A 20,352-nucleotide genomic window follows, 5' to 3' on the forward strand; every position below is an offset into this window, starting at 1 on the left:
ATGAAAAAATGAAGGGGCCTATACAGCTGCCCCGGGGAATTTGTGATTCTGCCTGGAGAGGCTTGCATTAAAGTACACCCTCTGGGTTCTGTTAGACAGGTAACTTTGTATCCACAATATAGTAGGTGGTGTAAAGCCATTACATATACAATATGTTTTTCCAGCAGCAGACTATGATTGATACTGTTAAATGAAGTCCAACAAAATAGCCCCCCACAATCTGTTTATCATCAATTTCTCTCAGCCAATCAGTCATTTGTGTAAGTGCTTGTTGAATATGCTTCCCTATAAACATGCTGAAAGTCTGTTGTCAATTTGTTTACTGTAAAATAGAATTGTATCTGGTCAACAACAACAAAAAAATCTCAAAAAGTTCATTATGGGTTGGTAACAGGCTGAATCGACTACCAGACGAGCTAAATTACTTCTATGCTCGCTTCTAGGCAAGTAACACTGAAACATGCATGAGAGCATCAGCTGTTCTGGACAGCTGTGTGATCATGCTCTACACAGCCAATGTGAGTAAGACCTTTAAACAGGTGAATATTCACAAGGCCGCAGGGCCAGACGGAGTACCAGGACGTGTACTCCGAGCATGCTCTGACCAACTGGGTGAGAATGCTATTCATTGACTACAGCTCAGTGTTCAACACCACCCTGCCCTCAAAGCTCATCATTAAGCTAAGGACCCTGGGACTGAACACCTCCCTCTGCAACTGGATCCTGTACTTCCTGACGGGCCGCCACCAGGTGGTAAGGGTCGGTAACAACACATCCGCCATGCTGATCCTCAACACGGTGTCCCCTCAGGGGTGTGTGCTCAGTCCCCTCCTGTATTCCCTGTTCACTCATGACTGCACGGCCAGGCATGACTCCAAAACCATCATTAAGTTTGCCAATGACACAACAGTGGTAGGCTTGATCACCGACAACGACAAGACAGCTTATAGGGAGGAGGTCAGAGACCTGGCCGTGTGGTGCCAGCACAACAACCTCTCCCTCAACGTGATCAAGACAAAGGAGATGATTGTGGACTACAGGAAAAGGAGGACCGAGCACGCCCCCATTTTCTTCGACAGGGCTATTGTGGTGCAGGTTGAGAGCTTCAAGTTCCTTGGTGTCCAAATCACCAACAAACTAACATGGTACAAGTACACCAAGACAGTTGTGAAGAGGGCACAACAAAACCTATTCCCCCTCAGGAGACTGAAAAGATTTGTCATGGTTCCTCAGATCCTCAAAACGTTCTACAGATGCACCATTGAGAGCATCACTGCCTAGTATGGCAACTGCTCGGCCACCGACCGTACGCACTTCCCTCCGACCGCAAGGCACTTCAGAGGGTAGTGCATACGGCCCAGTACATCACTGGGGCGAAGCTTCCTGCCATCCAGGACCTCTGTACCAGGCAGTGTCAGAGGAATGCCCTAAAAATTGTCAAACATTCCAGCCACCCTAGTCATAGACTGTTCTTTCTGCTACCGAATGGCAAGTGGTACCGGAGCTCCAAATCTAGGTCGTCTACCCCCAAGCCATAAGACTCCTGAACATCTAATCAAATTGCTACCCAGACTATGTGCATATTTTACATTGCTGTTACTCTCTGTTATTATCTTTGCATAGTCACTTTAATAACTCTACCTACATGTACATGTTACCTCAATTACCTTGACTGGTGCCCACGCACATTGACTCTGAACCTGCACCCCCTGTTTAAAGCCTCGCAATTGTTATCTTACTGCTGCTCTTCAAATATTTGTTACTTTTTTTTCTTATTCTTATTTTTTTTATTTTTTTTAGCTGCATTGTTGGTTAGGGCTTGTAAGTAAGCATTTTACTGTATGGCCTACACCTGTTGTATTCAGCGCATGTGACATAACATTTGATTTGATTAATTTTAGCTAATAAAGGGGGCTTTACTATTCCTGGGTAGCCTGAGGGCACGCACTTTCTAGTAGGCTTAGATTGAAGCAATAGGAGTGGCAATATCATCTGCTATTTGTATTTATTATGGATCCATTTTGCTATCATTCTTTATCATTTATCTTTGTTTCATAGTATAGTTTCTTCTTTTTATTCAGTTTAAATGTCATCACCTAGCTAACTTCCTATTAGCTAGCTATCTTAATGTAACCCTTCTAAATTAAAAACAGTCTCCAAATGCATTTGCAGATAACAGCCATGGAAGAGGGTGAAATTGCAGCTCCAGCTGTCTGTAAAGGGAAAGTGTAGGCTACTGGAGAGGGCAGGTAACTTTGTGGGAGGACATTATGAAAGGATTCTCCAGTTCCAGTCCCTAGAGGGGGAACTTTGAAGACAGAGATATAATGCCACAAAATATTTATTCAGTGCAGTCTAATTTTAGGCTTACCTATGTTAGCCAATGTTGCACACAAAAATAAAATACAGTTAATCTGAAATTATGCTTTGGTAATAATAGCTTACTTGTACTACTCAATTATGTATTGTGGTTTAGACTAAGATGTCTAATCTTTACATACAAGTTAGCTTATTTTTTACATTTTGAAGTGATGAAGTTGATTCTTTGAAGTGAAGTTTTTAAAGTTGAATTTTTTTTTGTGTCAATGTTGATTAAGCACATATCACAATCATGCAATAAAGAGGGGAATGGGTTTTGTCTTTAATGTCTCTGTGTTGTATTCTCAAATGAACATTTCCTTTTTGTCTAGTTGTAAGATCTCCAATCTGTTTAATTTTAATGTCACTCTCTCTCAGTATATCAGCTCTTATCATATGGTATAGGCCTACAGTATGATGGCATTACTGGCCTTATGGGCATCTGTCATCTGAAGCAGAGAATAGCTATACTCACACATTGTTTACATGTTGAGCTATATGTTCTCAATTTAAAATGATACCAGTAGACAATGTATACAGTGGGGAGAACAAGTATTTGATACACTGCCGATTTTGCAGGTTTTCCTACTTACAAAGCATGTAGAGGTCTGTCATTTTTATCATCGGTACACTTCAGCTCTGAGGGATGGAATCTAAAACAAAAATCCAGAAAATCACATTGTATAATTTTTAAGTAATTAATTTGCATTTTATTGCATGACATAAGTATTTGATACTTTAGAAAAGCAGAACTTAATATTTGGTACAAAAACCTTTGTTTGCAATTACAGAGATCCTACGTTTCCTGTAGTTCTTGACCAGGTTTGTACACGCTGCAGCAGGGATTTTGGCCCACTCCTCCATATAGACCTTATCCAGATCCTTCAGGTTTCGGGGCTGTCGCTGGGCAATACGGACTTTCAGTTCCCTCCAAAGATGTTCTATTGGGTTCAGGTCTGGAGACTGGCTAGGCCACTCCAGGACCTTGAGATGCTTCTTACGGAGCCACTCCTTAGTTGCCCTGGTTGTGTGTTTTGAGTTGTTGTCATGCTGGAAGATCCAGCCACGACCCATCTTCAATGCTCTTACTGAGGGAAGGAGGTTGTTGGCCAAGATCTCGCGATACATGGCCCCATCCATCCTCCCCTCAATACAGTCGTCCTGTCCCCTTTGCAGAAAAGCATCCCCAAAGAATGATGTTTCCACCTCCATGCTTCACGGTTGGGATGGTGTTCTTGGGGTTGTACTCATCCTTCTTCTTCCTCCAAACACGGCGAGTGGAATTTAGACCAAAAAGCTCTATTTTTGTCTCATCAGACGACATGACATTCTCCCATTCCTCCTCTGGATCATCCAGATGGTCATTGGCAAACTTCAAACGGGCCTGGACATGCGCTGGCTTTGAGCAGGGGGACCTTGCGTGCGCTGCAGGATTTTAATCCATGACGGCGTAATGTGTTACTAATGGTTTTCTTTGAGACTGTGGTCCCAGCCTTCTTCAGGTCCTGCCGTGTAGTTCTGGGCGGATCCCTCACCTTCCACATGATCATTGATGCCTCACGAGGTGAGATCTTGCATGGAGCCCCAGACCGAGGGTGATTGACCGTCATCTTGAACTTCTTCCATTTTCTAATAATTGCGCCAACAGTTGTTGCCTTCTCACCAAGCTGCTTGCCTATTGTCCTGTAGCCCATCTCAGCCTTGTGCAGGTCTACAATTTTATCCCTGATGGCCTTACACAGCTCTCTGGTCTTGGCCATTGTGGAGAGGTTGGAGTCTGTTTGATTGTGTGGACAGGTGTCTTTTATACAGGTAACAAGTTCAAACAGGTGCAGTTAATACAGGTAATGAGTGGAGAACAGGAGGGCTTCTTAAAGAAAAACGAACAGGTCTGTGAGAGCCGGAATTCTTACTGGTTTTAGGGTTTGCGTCCAGGCTAAGAAGGCAGGGAAATTCAGCAAGGATAATGGGAGGGAGAGGGAAGTGGGAGTGAGAGAAAGTGTGGAAGAAAAGAGCAGGCTGGCTGATATTGATGATCATAGGCTACGTAAGTGTAATATATCGTTTTCTCAGCCAGCAGACTCTCTTCATTGATAGGGCACTGGTCAAAAATAGTGCACTATAAAGGGAATTAGGGTGCTGTTTTGGATGCAGGCTCCATGTCACCATGTCCTTTGGCTCTGTTCATGCCTGTCCCTGTTACAGCCTGTTTGTGTCAGGAGGACACACTTGCATACACACAATCTTTCTGGGTGTTTGTTTGTGTACAGACAAACCATATGCGTGAGCGTGCGCAAGTGTGTGTGTGTATTTGACGTGTGAGGCCAAAGCTGATGGTTACTCTTTAGACCCCTGGCTCTACTGTTGCTGAGCCCAAGCCTGTTTGGTGTGTGTGTATGTGTGTGGGGGGGGGGGGGGGGGCTTGTGCCAGCGCGTCCGTACATATGTATGTCATTGACTTGTTTCCTTTCCTTCTATATGTTTAGCCTGTTCAGGAATGTTGAGGTGTGTTGGCACCTACAGTACCCCTCTCTCTTTCCCACTCTTTCTCACTCACTCTCTCTCTCTTCTTGCAGCACTACTTCCTGATCGTGTTTGGCCATGATGGACAGAAGCCTCTGGAGCTACGGACTGAGGAGGAGAATGAATGTGATGAATGGGTGGAGGCCATCCAACAGGCCAGGTACTGTGTGTGTTCGAGAGAGACAGAGACCCTCCTGAGAGAAGGGGAAGGGATGGTTGTGTGTTGCTGTGTCTGCATAACAACCAGGCCAGAGCCCAGTGGGTATACCTGTACATAGCCATGGGACTTGCCTGTTCTACATCTCTTATTCTTAACCCCCCCCCCCCCCCGCTTATCTCTCCGAACCCAGGTGCCTTCTCTCCCACTCAACCTTCTTCTTACTCCTCTCTCTCATCCTCTCTCTATCAGGCCTCCTTCCACTGTTTGTCTCATTTCTCTCCCTCTCTTCTCTCTTCTCTCTCCCTCATTGCGACTGTGTATAGAGCCACAAAACATTGTTTATTATACCTTTCCAGTCTTGTCAGATAGTGGTTTGGGGGCAGGGTCTATTCGGGATTGAGTATTTCTGTCCTCCGGGGTCCCTCGGTGACATCATCCCTGTGTGTCTGTCTCCTCAGCTACTCTGACATCATCATCGAGCGTGAGGTCTTGATGCAAAAGTACATCCACCTGGTCCAGATTGTGGAGACAGAGAAGGTGGCAGCCAACCAACTACGTACTCAATTGGAGGATCAGGATACAGAGATAGAGAGGCTCAAAGGAGAGGTGCTTGCAAGCACACTGGCACTCAAAACACACTACCTCTGTCTGTTCCTCTTTCTCTGTCTCTATCTCTTCTCTCTTTCTGTATTGTTTTGTATATGTATCTTTCCTTCTCTGCCCTCTCTTCATCTTTAGCTCTGTCCTCTTTCTTCTCCAACTCCATCTCTCTTTCTCTCCATCTTTCATTATTCATCTTTCTCTCCTCCCCCTCTGTCATTGTCGAGCTGTCTCTCTCAGCCTTGATTTTAGACCACCACCTCTCATCTCCTTGGTGACGGCATATGAATTCGCTTTATTGACATTTCTGCTCTGACAAGTTGCAAACACATACACACTGTGATCAGTCTCCAGCCAGCGCCAGTCAATGAGTGATGCAAAGAGGAACATACACGTTTGTGTAGAGTTAACTTCTCGCTAAGCTGAGGGAAAGGTCCTTAGCGGTTCATTTGGGGGTGATAAATGCAGCGTTAATAATGCAGCACACACACACACACACACACACACACACACACACACACACACACACACAGTGACAATGTGTTGGCTAGTGATAATTAGATGAACAGTCCTAATTGTTCCTGGAGTAAACAGTCAGTGAGACCTGGATGGATGAGATCGATGTCAGACAGTTGGTAGAAGGAAATTAAAACTACAGTGTGCGTGTGTGTGCGTGCGCGTGTCTGAGTCCAACATTGTGCAGTGATTTCATTTGAGAAACTGGATGTTGAGTACCCACTGAGCGTTTTACTGAGTCTAATGTTTGGTAATCATGAATCTACAGGGTCCAACCTAACGCAAGTTTTAAATTAGGTCGACCGATTATGATTATTGGAGGACCAAAAAAGCTGATACCGATTAATCGGACGATTTTTGTATAGATATTTGTAATAATGACAATTACAACAATACTGAATGAACACTTTTATTTTAACTTAATATAATACATAAATAAAATCAATTTAGTCTCAAATAAATAATTTGGTTAAAATAATGCAAAATCAAAGTGTTGAAGAAGAAAGTAAAAGTCCAATATTTGCCATGTAAAAAAGATAATTTTTAAGTTCCTTGCTCAGAACATGAGAACATATGAAAGCTGGTGGTTCCTTTTAACATGAGTCTTCAATATTCCCAGGTAAGAAGTTTTAGGTTGTAGTTATTATAGGAATTATAGGACTATTTCTCTCTATGCCATTTGTATTTCCTTTGACTATTGGATGTTCTTATAGACACTATAGTATTGCCAGCCTAATCTCTGGAATTGATAGGCTTGAAGTCATAAACAGCGCAATGCTTGAAGCACAGCGACGAGCTGCTGGCAAATGCAGGAAAGTGCTGTTAGAATGAATGCTTATGAGTCAGACTGCTCTATCAAATATCAAATCATAGACTTATAATAACACACAGAAATACGAACCTTGGGTCATTAATATGGTCAAATCGGGAAACCACCATTTCGAAAACAAAACGTTTATTCTTTCAGTGAAATACAGAACCGTAACCTATCTAAAGGTTGGCATCCCTAAGTCTAAATATTGCTGTTACATAGCACAACCTTCAATGTTATGTCATAATTATGTACAATTCTGGCAAATTAATTACGGTCTTTGTTAGGAAGAAATGGTCTTTACACAGTTTGCAACGAGTCAGGCAGACCAAACTGCTGCATATACTCTGACTCTGCTTGCACAGAACGCAAGAGAAGTGACACAATTTCCAGAGGTAAAATAAATGTATGTTAGCAGGCAATATTAACTAAACATGCAGGATTAAAATATATACTTGTATATTGATTTTAAGAAAGGCATTGATGTTGATGGTTAGGAAGACATTGGTGCAACGACAGTGCTTTTTTCGCGAATGCGAAAATCATCACCCGTTTGACGAAGTAGGCTGTGATTCGATGATAAATTAACAGGCACCGCATTGATTATATGCAACGCAGGACAAGCTAGATAAACTAGTAATATCATCAACCATGTGTAGTTAACTAGGGATTATGTTAAAATTGATTGTTTTTTATAAGATAAGTTTAATGCTAGCTAGCAACTTAACTTGGCTCCTTGCTGCACTCACGTAACAGGTAGTCAGCTTGCCACACAGTCTACTCATGGAGTGCATTGTAATCGGCCGTAATCGGTGTCGAAAAATGCTGACTACCGATTATGAAAACTTGAAATCGGCCCTAATTAATCGGCCATTCCGGTTAATCTGTCGACCTCTAGTTTTAATATTAACAGCTGTTACAAATGCTTATAGCTTTCCTTATAACACTGCCTGTGTGTACAATACATGTACTGACTTTGATAGAAGGCAACATTCAAACAGCATTGGCTGGTTATAAAGCTCACAGGACAGGTCCACGAGAGGAACACCCCATCATGACCTCTGCTAAGCATGGTATTGCATGTCTATGTTTACATGCTTCATGTCATGCTTGTGAACAGCTAAAAGGCAGTCACAAAACCGAATCCATGCTTTTTGAGACTGGTCCAACTTTCTTTGGCTGACTGCATGGTTTTTATGTTGCATATTAATGCTGATTGACTGATTTCTATCAGCCATGTGTCACGCCCTGACCATAGAGCCTTTGTTTTTCTATGGTATAGTAGGTTAGGGCGTGACTGGGGGGTTTTCTAGTTATTATTTATGTAAGGTTCTAGTTTAGTTTTTCTATGTGGGTGTTTGGTATGATTCCCAATTAGAGGCAGCTGGCTATCGTTGTCTCTAATTGGGGATCATATTTAAGTAGCATTTTTTCCACCTGTGTTTTATGGGATATTGTTTTGAGTGTATGTTACACCTCTTTGTTACGGTTCGTTGTTTGTTTCGTTTTTTCTTTTGTTGTTTTGTGAGTTTCTAATAAATAATATGTGGAAACCATATCGCGCTGCAGCTTGGTCCAATAATTATTCCGACGACCTTGACACCATGTTAGGTTAGCATGTAAAGAAAAAGCAGAGCCTCACGTCTGGAACACATCGACCACTGATATTATGGAGCTGTGCAACCTATCAACCCTTTGCCATTGGTTTAAAGTGTGGCTGAAGGGCAATCAGACATGTATGCACAATGTTTAAACAAATGTACCATTTTTATGATGCCATTTTAAGTGCTTTTATATACCTGCCCAGGGACTACAATTGAAAAATAGCTAGCTGGAAAATCTGCCACATTTACAGAAATGCTAATTGATGTGCATTGTCCCTGTCAAATAAATGTAATAAATTAAACATTTAATGAAATTATTTCCCCCAGTCACAGTGAGGTAGAGTGAGGTAGAGCTTTGTGAGAGTCCTGTGGGATACTGCTGCTGTATCGCTGAGCTAAACCATGATTTGCTTAGGCAGTCACAGGCAGATAACCCACAGTTACGTGTGTGTGTGTGTGTGTGTGTGTGCGTGTGTGCGTGTGTGCGTGCGTGCGTGCGTGCGTGTGTGTGCGTGGCAGGAGATTGTCCGTGAAGAGGAAATCTGATGCTTATCTAACGTGGAAACGCCCACATCCTGACACACACACACACGCTTTGCACACACCTGAAATAGCGCCACATTCCAGAGAATTGTATATCGATGGATTGCCATTTAATGTGACTATTATAGCCATAATCCGAGCTATTTACACTATTTCAAGTTCAAGATTTATTACACTCAAGTTTTTATATAGTAAAGCAAACAATACAAACTGAAATCCATGAGCATACAAAATATGAATACAATACACACAAAAGTAAAGAACATACAATTAAACAAAGCCAGAATGGTTAAGGTTACTGAAGCAATGTCAGGAAGTCGGCATGGGAGCTGAAGCAGCTTCTTTTGGTTGCATCGAGTGGTGGGAGGCAGAATCACGGTCACAGGGATGGAGCATCATGACGGTCACAGCCAGGGGGGAATAGTTGGTCAGAAGGCAGTTCCGTAGCAATTCAGGTGCGCACCTTGCCGTCGACGACGTCCTCACAGCCATCCACATCCATCCCGTAGCATAGCCACTTGACTTTGTAGGTAGAATGACCGCTAGCTACTCCTTCATTGCCAACAAGTAGCATCCGCTTGGGTGAATCCCCCTGCAGCCGCTAGTGCCTGAAAGCTCACCACTCATCAGTAGATTAGAGTAGAATAGTACAGGCCTCCTATTATTAGCGCACCTCTGCCATCTCCTGCCTTTAAATTTGGACTTCTCCTCAACCACAAGCCCCAGCATTTCAAATCAAAACTCTATATGCTGTGTTTACACAGTCATCCTATGAGCCTAATTCAGATTTTTTGCTCATATCCAATCTTTTTGTCTGACTGTCCACGCTCAGTTTTACATGTAACCCATATCATATTTGTGCATTCACACTGATGTAGCCTCTGAAATAGCATGCAGACATCCTATCACTGTTCCTTAAAATTTTGTGGTGGTTGTTGTGGTAATGGCAGGTTACATGCAACAACAAAAAAGATTGCATAATGGAGAATTGGAATTGTATCAGAATTGAGAACCATGTACATATATGGTATAAATCAAAACTCAAAAGATCAGATTCCAGTTGTTTTCTTTGCTGTTTAAACATTGGGAAAACGTTCAGATATGTTTCAATATGCCAATTAATAGTCTCAGTATAAGACTCTGCTAATGATCACTGGTGTATGAGCCCTTCTCCTGTAGCGGTTCTATCCTACTATTACTATTTTAACTGAATCCCAAATGGCACCCTAGGCTCTATATAGTGCACTATAGGCCAGCCAGATTGCTCAAGACTGACTTCGAAATTGGACGCCTGTCCATGTCCTGAGGACGTTGGGAAATGTCTTCAAAACCCGCACCTAGGGGCTCGGGTTTTGCTAAATGGTGGTGGATTGGTGTAATCCCATGATGCCAGATCTGAAGGGTGTGTGTTCAGTCCCAGCAGTAGACACAATTACCTTAACCATTTGTAATGAATGCCTAAACTTAATGTTTTAACCCTATCAAAAACAGGGAGGAGAGGGGGAGCCCTGGTGAGATTAGGGTGAGATTAGGGCTCTTACTTAAGAGCTCAGTGACTTTCAACGTGGCACTGTCATAGGATGCCACCTTTCCTACAAGCCAGTTAGTTACATTTCTGCCCTGCTAGAGCTGCCAACTGGAAGTGCTCTTATTGTGAAGTGGAAACATCTAGGAGCAACAACAGCTCAGCCGCAAAGTGGTAGGCCATACAAGCTCACAGAACAGGACTGCTGAATGCTGAAGGGTGTAGTGTGTAGCAATTGTAGGTCCCTGGTTGCAACACTCACTACGAAGTTCCAAACTGCTTCTGGAAGCAACGTCAGCACAAGAACTGTTCATTGGGAGCTTCATGAAATTGATTTACATGGCCAAGCAGCTGCACACAAGCCTAAGATCACCATTCACAGTGAATCAAGCTTCACTATCTGGCAGTCCGATGGACAAATCTGTGTTTGGCTGATGCCAGGAAAACGCTACCTGCTAAAAAATGCATAGTGCCAACTGTAAAGTTTTGTCGAGGAAGAATAATGGTCTAGGGCTGTTTTTCATGGTTCGGGCTAGGCCCCTTAGTTCCAGTGAAGGGAAATCTTAACCTGTTGCGACGACCAAACCCGGATCCGGGATTCTATTTATAGACCTAAGCTCATTACCATAACGCAACGTTAACTATTCATGAAAATCGCAAATGAAATGAAATAAATATGCTAGCTCTCAAGCTTAGCCTTTTGTTAACAACACTGTCATCTCAGATTTTCAAAATATGCTTTACAACCATAGGAAAACAATCATTTGTGTAACAGTAGCTAGCTAGCGTAGCATTTAGCGTTAGCATTAGCGTTAGCATTAGCGTTAGCATTAGCGTTAGCATTTAGCAGGCAACTATCACAAAAACAAGTAAAGCCTTCAAATAAAATAACTTACCTTTGAAGAACTTCTGATGTTTTCAATGAGGAGACTCTCAGTTAGATAGCAGATGCTCCGTTTTTCCAAAAAGATTCTTTGTGTATTAGAAATAGCTCCGTTTTGTACATCACATTTGGCTACCAAAAAAAAAAAAAAAAAAAACGAAAATTCAGCCCTCAAAACGCAAACTTTTTTCCAAATTAACTCCATAATATCGACTGAAACATGGCAAACGTGGTTTAGAATCAATCCTCAAGGTGTTTTTCCACATATCTCTTCAATGATATATCCTTCGTTCCTGGTTGATGCATCATCTTGGTTTCGCCTGTAGAATGAGTTCTGGGGCACTTACAGACAATATCTTTGCAGATTCTGAAACTTCAGAGTGTTTTCTTTCAAAAACTGTCAAGAATATGCATAGTCGAGCATCTTTTCGTGACAAAATATCGCGCTTAAAACGGGAACGTTTTTTATCCAAAAATGAAATAGCGCCCCTAGAGATCAAAGAGGTTAATGCTAAAGCATACAATGACATTTTTGACGATTCTGTGCTTCCAACTTTGTGGCAAACGTTTGGGGAAGGCCCTTTCCTGTTTCAGCATGACAATGCTCCTGTGCACAAATCGACCTCACTAATGCTTTTATGGCTGAAAGGAAGCAAATCCCCGCAGCAATTTTCCAACATCAAGTGGAAAGCCTTCCCAGATGCGTGGAGGCTGTTATAGCGGCAAATGGAGACAAACTCCATATTAGTGCCCATGATTTTAGAATGAGATATTCGATGAGCAGTTCTCCACATGCTTTTGGTCATGTAGTGTATATTCCACGTCAGGACAAGGAAAACAACATGCTGGCACTTCACAAACTATACAAGGCTATAAAGAAGCTGGAGACCATGCACCTGGAGGCTGCTTTCCGTGTTGTTAGTGATTATGGTTCTACGTCATTAAGACACATAATGGCCAACTTTCAGCAACACGTCTCTTTCGCCACTAGGGAAGATACAGTCCTAGCCCACAATTACTCTACCCACAAGCAAACATTCCATACTCTCCCACATACCCCCTTCGGCAAATCAGAGCAGAGCTCTCAAATCAGAGCATGACTCTATACTGCTTTCTGTATACAAGCAGAAGCTCAAACAGGAAGTACCCGTTGAGAAATGGTCCTCCGAATCAGAGGCTATGCTACAAGACTGCTTTGCAGGCGCTGACTGGAATATGTTCCGGGACTCCGCCGATAGCATCGACAAGCTAACAACCTCAGTCACCGGCTTCATTAGGAAATACTTTGACGATGTCTCCACAGTGATGTCTCCACAGCCCTGGATTAACACGGAGGTTGGTGCTAAGCTAAAGGACAGGGCTACCACACACAGGGCTATCGCAGCTAACCCTGAGGCTACGGTTGAGGACACTAACTAGTACGAGTAGTCCCATTACGACCTCTGCAGATCCATCAAACACGCAAAAGGACAATTATAGGAATAAGGTGGAATCCTATTACACAGGCTTGCTGGCATATTCACGGTCATTTCCAACCTCTCCTTGTCCCAGTTTGTTTATCCACACAAGCTGACCACCATCATTCCTTTTCCCAATAACTCTAAGGCTATCTGCCCCATTGACTACAGCCATGTAGCACTCATATGTGTAATCATGAAGTGCTTTGAAAGGCTGGTTATGGCACATATCAACACCATCATCCCAGACACCCTAGATCCACTTCGATTTGCATACCGCCCCAACAGATCCATAGATGACGCAATCTTAATTGCACTCCACACTGCCCTCACCCACCTAGATAAGAGGAATACCCATGAGAATGCTGTTCATTGACTACAGCTCAGTATTCAACAACATGGTCACCTCCAAGCTTGGGACTCTGGAACTGAACACCTCCTTCTGCAACTGCATGCTGGACTTTGAGACAGGCCAACCTCAGTTGGTGAGGGTCACCTCCGCCACATTGACCCTCAACACGGAGGGCCCCACAGCGGTGTATCCCCTCCTTAATCCCCTCCTGTACTCCCTGTTCCTCCACGACTGTGTGGCCCTCAACATCACATCACGCCAAAATGGTGCCGCAAGGAATGGCAGCAGTTTTACGGGCGCCCAACCAATTGTGTTATTATGTGTTTTTTTCGCGATATTTGTACATTATTTTGTACATAATGTTTCTGCAACCATATCTTTTGGCAGAAAAGAGCTTCTGGATATCAGGACAGCGATCACTCACCTCGGATTAGACAAAGATTTTTTCAACAACAAGCAGGACTCACACGATATTCTCCAAACACCCGGCAGGGCCGACATCCCAGTTATTCGCAAGAAGAAGCGATGCAAGTACAGAGGACAAAGAGCCGGATGCCTCTTCACGACCCGCAGAAGGCGAGTAGGGATGCTGCCGTTACCGTCAATACTACTCGCCAACATGCAATCATTGGACAATAAATTAGACGATGTACGATCACGAATATCCGACCAACAGGACATCAAAAACTGTAATATCCTATGTTTCACGGAATAGTGGCTGAATGACGACATGGATATTCAGCTAGCGGGATAGCTAGCTAGTATATTGTGATAAATTGCAGGCCACACTACTTGCCTAGAGAGTTCTCAGCTATACTTTTCGTGGCTGTTTATTTACCACCACAGACAGATGCTGGCACTAAGACCCCACTCAGTCAGCTCAGAGGCGGCACTCCTAGTGGCCGGAGACTTTAATGCAGGGAAACTTAAATCAGTTCCACCAAATCTCTATCAACATGTTAAATGTGCAACCAGAGGGGGAAATGAATCTAGATCACCTGTAATCCACACACAGAGATGCGTAGAAAGCTCTCCCTCGCCCTCCATTTGGTAATCTGACAACAACTCTATCCTCCTGATTCCAGCTTACAAGCAAACATTAAAGCAGGAAGCACCAGTGACTCAGTCTATAAAAAAAGTGGTCAGATGAAGCAGATGCTAAACATGCTCCGGGATTCTTCCAATGACATTGAGGAATACACCACATCAGTCACTGGCTTTATCAATAAGTGCATTGAGGACGTCGTCCCCACAGTGACTGTACGTACATACCCCAACCAGAAACCATGGATTACAGGCAACATTTGCACTGAGCTAAAGGGTAGAGCTGCCGCTTTCAAGGTGCGGGACTCTAACCCGGAAGCTTACAAGAAATCCCGCTATGTCCTGCGACGAACCATCAAACAGGCAAAGCGTCAATTCAGGGCTAAGATTGAATCATACTACACCGGCTCCGACGCTCGTCGGATGTGGCAGGATTTGCAAACTATTACAGACTACAAAGGGAAGCACAGCCGAGAGCTGCCCAGTGACACGAGCCTACCAGATGAGCTAAAATCACTTCTATGCTCGCTTCGAGGCAAGCAACACTGAGGCATGCATGAGAGCATCAGCTGTTCCGGACGACTGTGTGATTACGCTCTCCGTAGCCGACATGAGTAAGACCTTTAAACAGGTCAACATTCACAAGGCTGCGGGGCCAGACGGATTACCAGGACGTGTACTCCGGGAATCTGCTGACCAACTGGCAGGTGTCTTCACAGACATTTTCAACATGTCCCTGATTGAGTCTGTAATACCAACATGTTTCAAGCAAACCACCATAGTCCCTGTGCCCAAGAACACAAAGGCAACCTGCCTAAATGACTACAGACCAGTAGCACTCATATTCGTAGCCATGAAGTGCTTTGAAAGGCTGGTAATGGATCACATCAACACCATTATCCCAGAAACCCTAGACCCACTCCAATTTGCATACCGCACAAACAGATCCACAGATGATGCAATCTCTATTGCACTCCACACTGCCCTTTCCCACGTGGACAAAAGGAACACGTATGTGAGAATGCTATTCATTGACTACGGCTCAGCGTTCAACACTATAGTACCCTCAAAGCTCATCACTAAGCTAAGGAACCTGCGACTAAACACCTCTCTCTGCAACTGGATCCTGGACTTCCTGACCCAGGTGGTGAGGGTAGGTAGCAACACATCTGCCACGCTGATCCTCAACACTGGAGCTCCCCAGGGGTGCGTGCTCAGTCCCCTCCTGTACTCTCTGTTCACCCACGGCTGCATGGCCAGGCACGACTCCAACGCCATCATTAAGTTTGCCGATGACACAACAGTGCTAGGCCTGATCACCGACAATGATGAGACAGCCTATAGGGAGGAGGTCAGAGACCTGGCCGGGTGGTGCCAGAATAACAACCTATCCCTCAACGTAACCAAAACAAAAGGAGATAATTGTGGACTACAGGAAAAGGAGCACAGAGCACGCCCCCATTCTCATCGATGGGCTGTAGTGGAGCAGGTTGAGAGCTTCAAGTTCCTTGGTATCCATATCAACAACAAACTAGAATGGTCTAAATACACCAAGACAGTCGTGAAGAGGACACGACAAAGCCTATTCCCCCTCAGGAGGTTGAAATATTTAGCACAGGCCCTCAAATCCTCAAAAGGTTCTACACCTGCACCATTGAGAGCATCTTGACTGGCTACATCACTGCTTGGTATGGCAACTGCACAGCCCTTGATCGCATGACTCTACATAGGGTGGTGTGGATGACCCAGTACATCAATGGGGCTAGGCTCCTTGTCATCCAGGACCTCTATATCAGGCGGTGTGAAACAAAGGCCCGGAAAATTGTTAGACTCCAGCCACCCAAGACTATTCTCTCTGCTTCTGCACAGCAAGCGGTACCGGAGCAACAAGTTTGACACCAACAGGCTCATGAACAGCTTCTATCCCCAAGCCATAAGACTGCTAAATAGCTAACAAAATGGCTTCATGGACTATGTGCATTGACCCTTCTATTTCATTTGAATTATCGCACTGACTTTATGCACACACACACACACACACACTCACATTGACACTCCAACACACACATAATTTGCTCACACAGACATTACACACACACACATTCATACTGACTCTACGCACACACTAACATACAATCATCATATACGCTGCTGCTGCTACTCTGTTTATTATATATCCTGATGCCTAGTCACATTATGCCCATACATAGCTAACCCTACCACTCCAGTATCCCTGAACATTGTAAATATGGTATTGGCATTGACCCTTTATATAGTTTACATACTTTCTTGTGTACTTCTTATTTTCTATTTCTCGTGTGTTTTGTTCTGCTTGACTTTTTTGTCGTTTTTTAAAAACTTTTATAGTACTACTGATTTTGAATACTGCATTGTGGGGAAAAGGCAAGCAAGAAAGAAAATTAAAACTCAAAAATGAACTCGCCCACTGGAACGTCTTCCCCAGACAAGGCGTGTGGTTTGTGCTTGCCCTTGCTCGGGAAATAGCTACCCTAGTGAAAATGGGCTTTCATAAAGTTGTTCAACAATCTTGGGCAGATTGCCAAGATTTGGATTACCTCCGACTATCTTATATTTAGGCTGTCAACCGTCAAAACCTGAGACTGGTGTGTTGTTGGTAAGTTGCTAAGTTTTGTTTATAGCTAGCTACATGCCATTATTTGACAGGCTGTTCCACTATGATACTGTGATGTAACTAGCTAAATACATAGCCTCTCCCTAACCTGTAATGTGAAAGGAAGATTTGCATAGCTAACGTTGCACCTGAAGGTTTCATCCCTGCTAGCTTAACGTTACTTGCAAACCTGACTGCATGTTTGATGCATGTTGCCAGATTGCTTTCAATAATGTTTCAACTCAAACTGGCTAGCTACTGTAAGATCCCTGCTAAATAATCAACCATATTAGCTAGCTAGCATTTGAGGGCTTCAGCTAACCCCCCAAAAAGATGCCATTAAGCAACAACAATATTTCATATTTTCTAGGGCAAAAATAATGATGACAGATAAGGAAGCAGTGGCCAGACACCAGTCACGTTTCAGAGTAATGGGAGGACATAACCACCATTGATAATGTAATCAGTCCTGTGTCTTGTATGTTGTAAGGAGGTGCCCCCCATCCATGGTGCCACAATGGACAACTCCTGGGCCAGGGTGAGTAATACCAACCAGTCAGTGACATGCTGGTGTAACCGGTGCTGTACTGCACCGCTGTAACTCTGCGTTGTATGTGGTTGATTGAGACTATAGACGTGGACTTTGGAGATCAGATAGTTTTAATCAAGCAGAATTCACTCTCTGCATCCTGCATCTGCATCCAAAAGAAAATACAACTTTTGTAGAGCACATATGTTCTGAGAATCGTTGCCTCTTTCTACAACAGATGCACAATAGAAGGGACTGGGATCATTCGAGGAGCTAGCCATCGTTCACACATACAATAGCCTACTAATACCTTAGCTAACTATTAACCACATGTTGAATTCAGAATGTTGATATCATCCTAAAAAATACAATTACATCTTAACAATACCATCCACTTATGAGTAACCTCTAAATAACCTCTAAATATATAACATTATATACATTACATTACATGAACAAAACACTGTGTGTATGACTTTGTGCTTAAAATAATCAAACTTTCCTGAAGGCGACAGAAAAAGCGTGCCTACCTCTTCATAGTGCATCAAAATGATTTGAGCACGAGCACGCAGGGCAAAACGTAAGTACACACTCCCCAACTACCAGGATGCAGGCATGCACAATAACAAATCAACATGACATGTTAATATATGAACCTGGTGAAATTCGCACAGTACTTTAACAACTGTTCCACTGGCATTGAATTAGCTGTGAATCCTCATCTCTGATTGGCTATGTTCAACTGTGTATTTACTGTTGTTTTCCATGACTGTATGGTGAGTCTTTCTCTCTCTCTCTCCCTCCCTCTCTGTCTCTGTGATAGGAGCTGGGTCGGATCCGTATGTCAGGCTCCTTCATGACCGGTATCTGTGACAAGAGGGGCCTGGAGCTGATCTACTGACACTGGCAAACACCTCAAAAGGGACAAAAGGTGATTACTAATAAGATAGTACATCACAAGTGTTTAGTAATATTTAAATCAGCTTTATTTGCCAAATACATTTGCATGTACAGGAATTTGACTCTGTGAATTAGTGCTGCCACAATAAACATCATTTACAGACAGATAAACTGAATATATGGACAAGAAAACACCACCATTTGTCACTCATCAACTCTACTTTGTTTTTCTACAGATGGAGGACAAGTGATAAGCTTTGGTCATGGAGTCCTCTGACTGAAAGACAGTTTTATACTGATGTCTGAATTGGGAAATACCTTGTACTCCGCATTAAAATTATACAAGACACATCTATTACTTTTTATTGTCTTTTTGTTATTATTGATTTGAATGGTACTATCAATGGGGGGGAGATATGGCACACCATACAGGAAGGTATGATGACTGACATGTTTGGCAAGGTAGGTCCAGGGCCACCAGACACAATGTTGATAGGTACAGTATCTGTATCGGTTGTGAATGACAAAAGATGAAATGCAAGTATAATATTTGCACATTGTTATATTAGCAGAACACTGCTTCAACAGGATTGTGTAGGAGGTTTATTATACAGTATATACATGGAACTGTATAGTCAGTATGAGAAGAGTGCCATCCTCCTGCATCTCACATTTGCCTGTAGTTATTGAACTCTGCCTGCTGGACCCATGAGGCAAACTCTGTCATATCCACTCCACCCCTTCTGCCACCTGACTGCACATGTCCATAACCTGTAATGCATTACATAGAGGAAATGGACCTCACTGGAGACTTGAAGACAGATTCTTAACCATAGAACTGTGCATATCAGTGTGTAAGACAGCCAAATCCTTCAATTTCTGCAAATAGACCATAGAAATGCCATTCTAGTTCTGGTTAGACAGCTGACGTTGTACTCTACACAATTTATTTTTGATTGTTAGGTAACGTATAGGCATACTGTCTTTATAAGCAAATCAATATATTTACAGCAGAAAATCTTTAAATAAAAAAATTAATTATTGATGGATGTACACTCAAGCTGGCCGATGTTCGTGCAATGTTCATATGTAGCCTACACCTGTAAGGATATTAGTTCTAGGATTTGTCTCCCGAGAAAGATCTAACGGCGGACTTAAGGAGCGACGAGGCAAAACCAGCCAATTACAGAATATTGTGTTGTAGGAAAGCTGAGCTGACTAAAGACCGGAATGTGATGAAATGTTGAAACTAAGTTGCAAGCTACTTTCGTAGCAAGGTGATGTAGAAGGAGTGTCTTATGAAACACATTCCAAACACTGGCTCTTGCTATCTTGTAATAACTGATTTAAATCAGCTAGATAGCTGCAGCTGGCTATCCTATCACCAAGCTCTGCTAGCTAGCTGCTGTCTGCTTGGCTAAACACAACACTGAATTAGCTGACCATCTGGGGATTGCGAGGCAGTCAGACCGGGAGAAGTCCTCAATTTCAAAAACGTTGTTCTCTCCATAGCAAAGCTCTCTTAGCTTACATCACTGTACTCACTACTTGAATGGCAAAGACATAACCAATGAACACCCACATCAAACCACACCCAAGACAACTATTATTTGCCTTCAGTCATGGCCGCTAGCATTTCTTAATGAGCATTGATGAAAAAAGGAGCCTAATCAGGAAGTGCAGTCTTCAGTTGTGTTTACTGTGTTTTCATTCTCTCTCAGATCGTTGCCCTGAACAAAACCAATGAGAGAATGTGGCCTTACCATGTAAACCAAGAGGATGAAGACCCAGACATAAAAAAGATTAAGAAGGTATGTGCATGCATGCTCGTGTGTGTGTAATCTGCGTACGTGGGGGTGTGCCTAAGTGTGTGTGTGTGTGTGTGTATATGTATTCCACGCATTGTTAGATTCCT

At 43.1% G+C, this 20,352-nt stretch overlaps 1 protein-coding gene across 1 annotated transcript in view; it reads left to right on the forward strand.

Moving 5' to 3' along the window:
* The window catches only part of LOC139411224 (Ras protein-specific guanine nucleotide-releasing factor 2b), a 202,004-nt gene that overhangs the window by 81,340 nt on the left and 100,312 nt on the right, over positions 1-20,352 (forward strand). The window contains exons 2-4 of the mRNA XM_071157235.1: positions 4,935-5,041; positions 5,500-5,647; positions 20,159-20,248. Coding sequence (XP_071013336.1) covers positions 4,935-5,041; positions 5,500-5,647; positions 20,159-20,248 — 345 coding nt within the window. The remainder of the gene's footprint in view (positions 1-4,934; positions 5,042-5,499; positions 5,648-20,158; positions 20,249-20,352) is intronic.

This window comes from Oncorhynchus clarkii, chromosome 6, assembly GCF_045791955.1.
Source record: "Oncorhynchus clarkii lewisi isolate Uvic-CL-2024 chromosome 6, UVic_Ocla_1.0, whole genome shotgun sequence".
Lineage (NCBI taxonomy): Eukaryota > Metazoa > Chordata > Actinopteri > Salmoniformes > Salmonidae > Oncorhynchus > Oncorhynchus clarkii.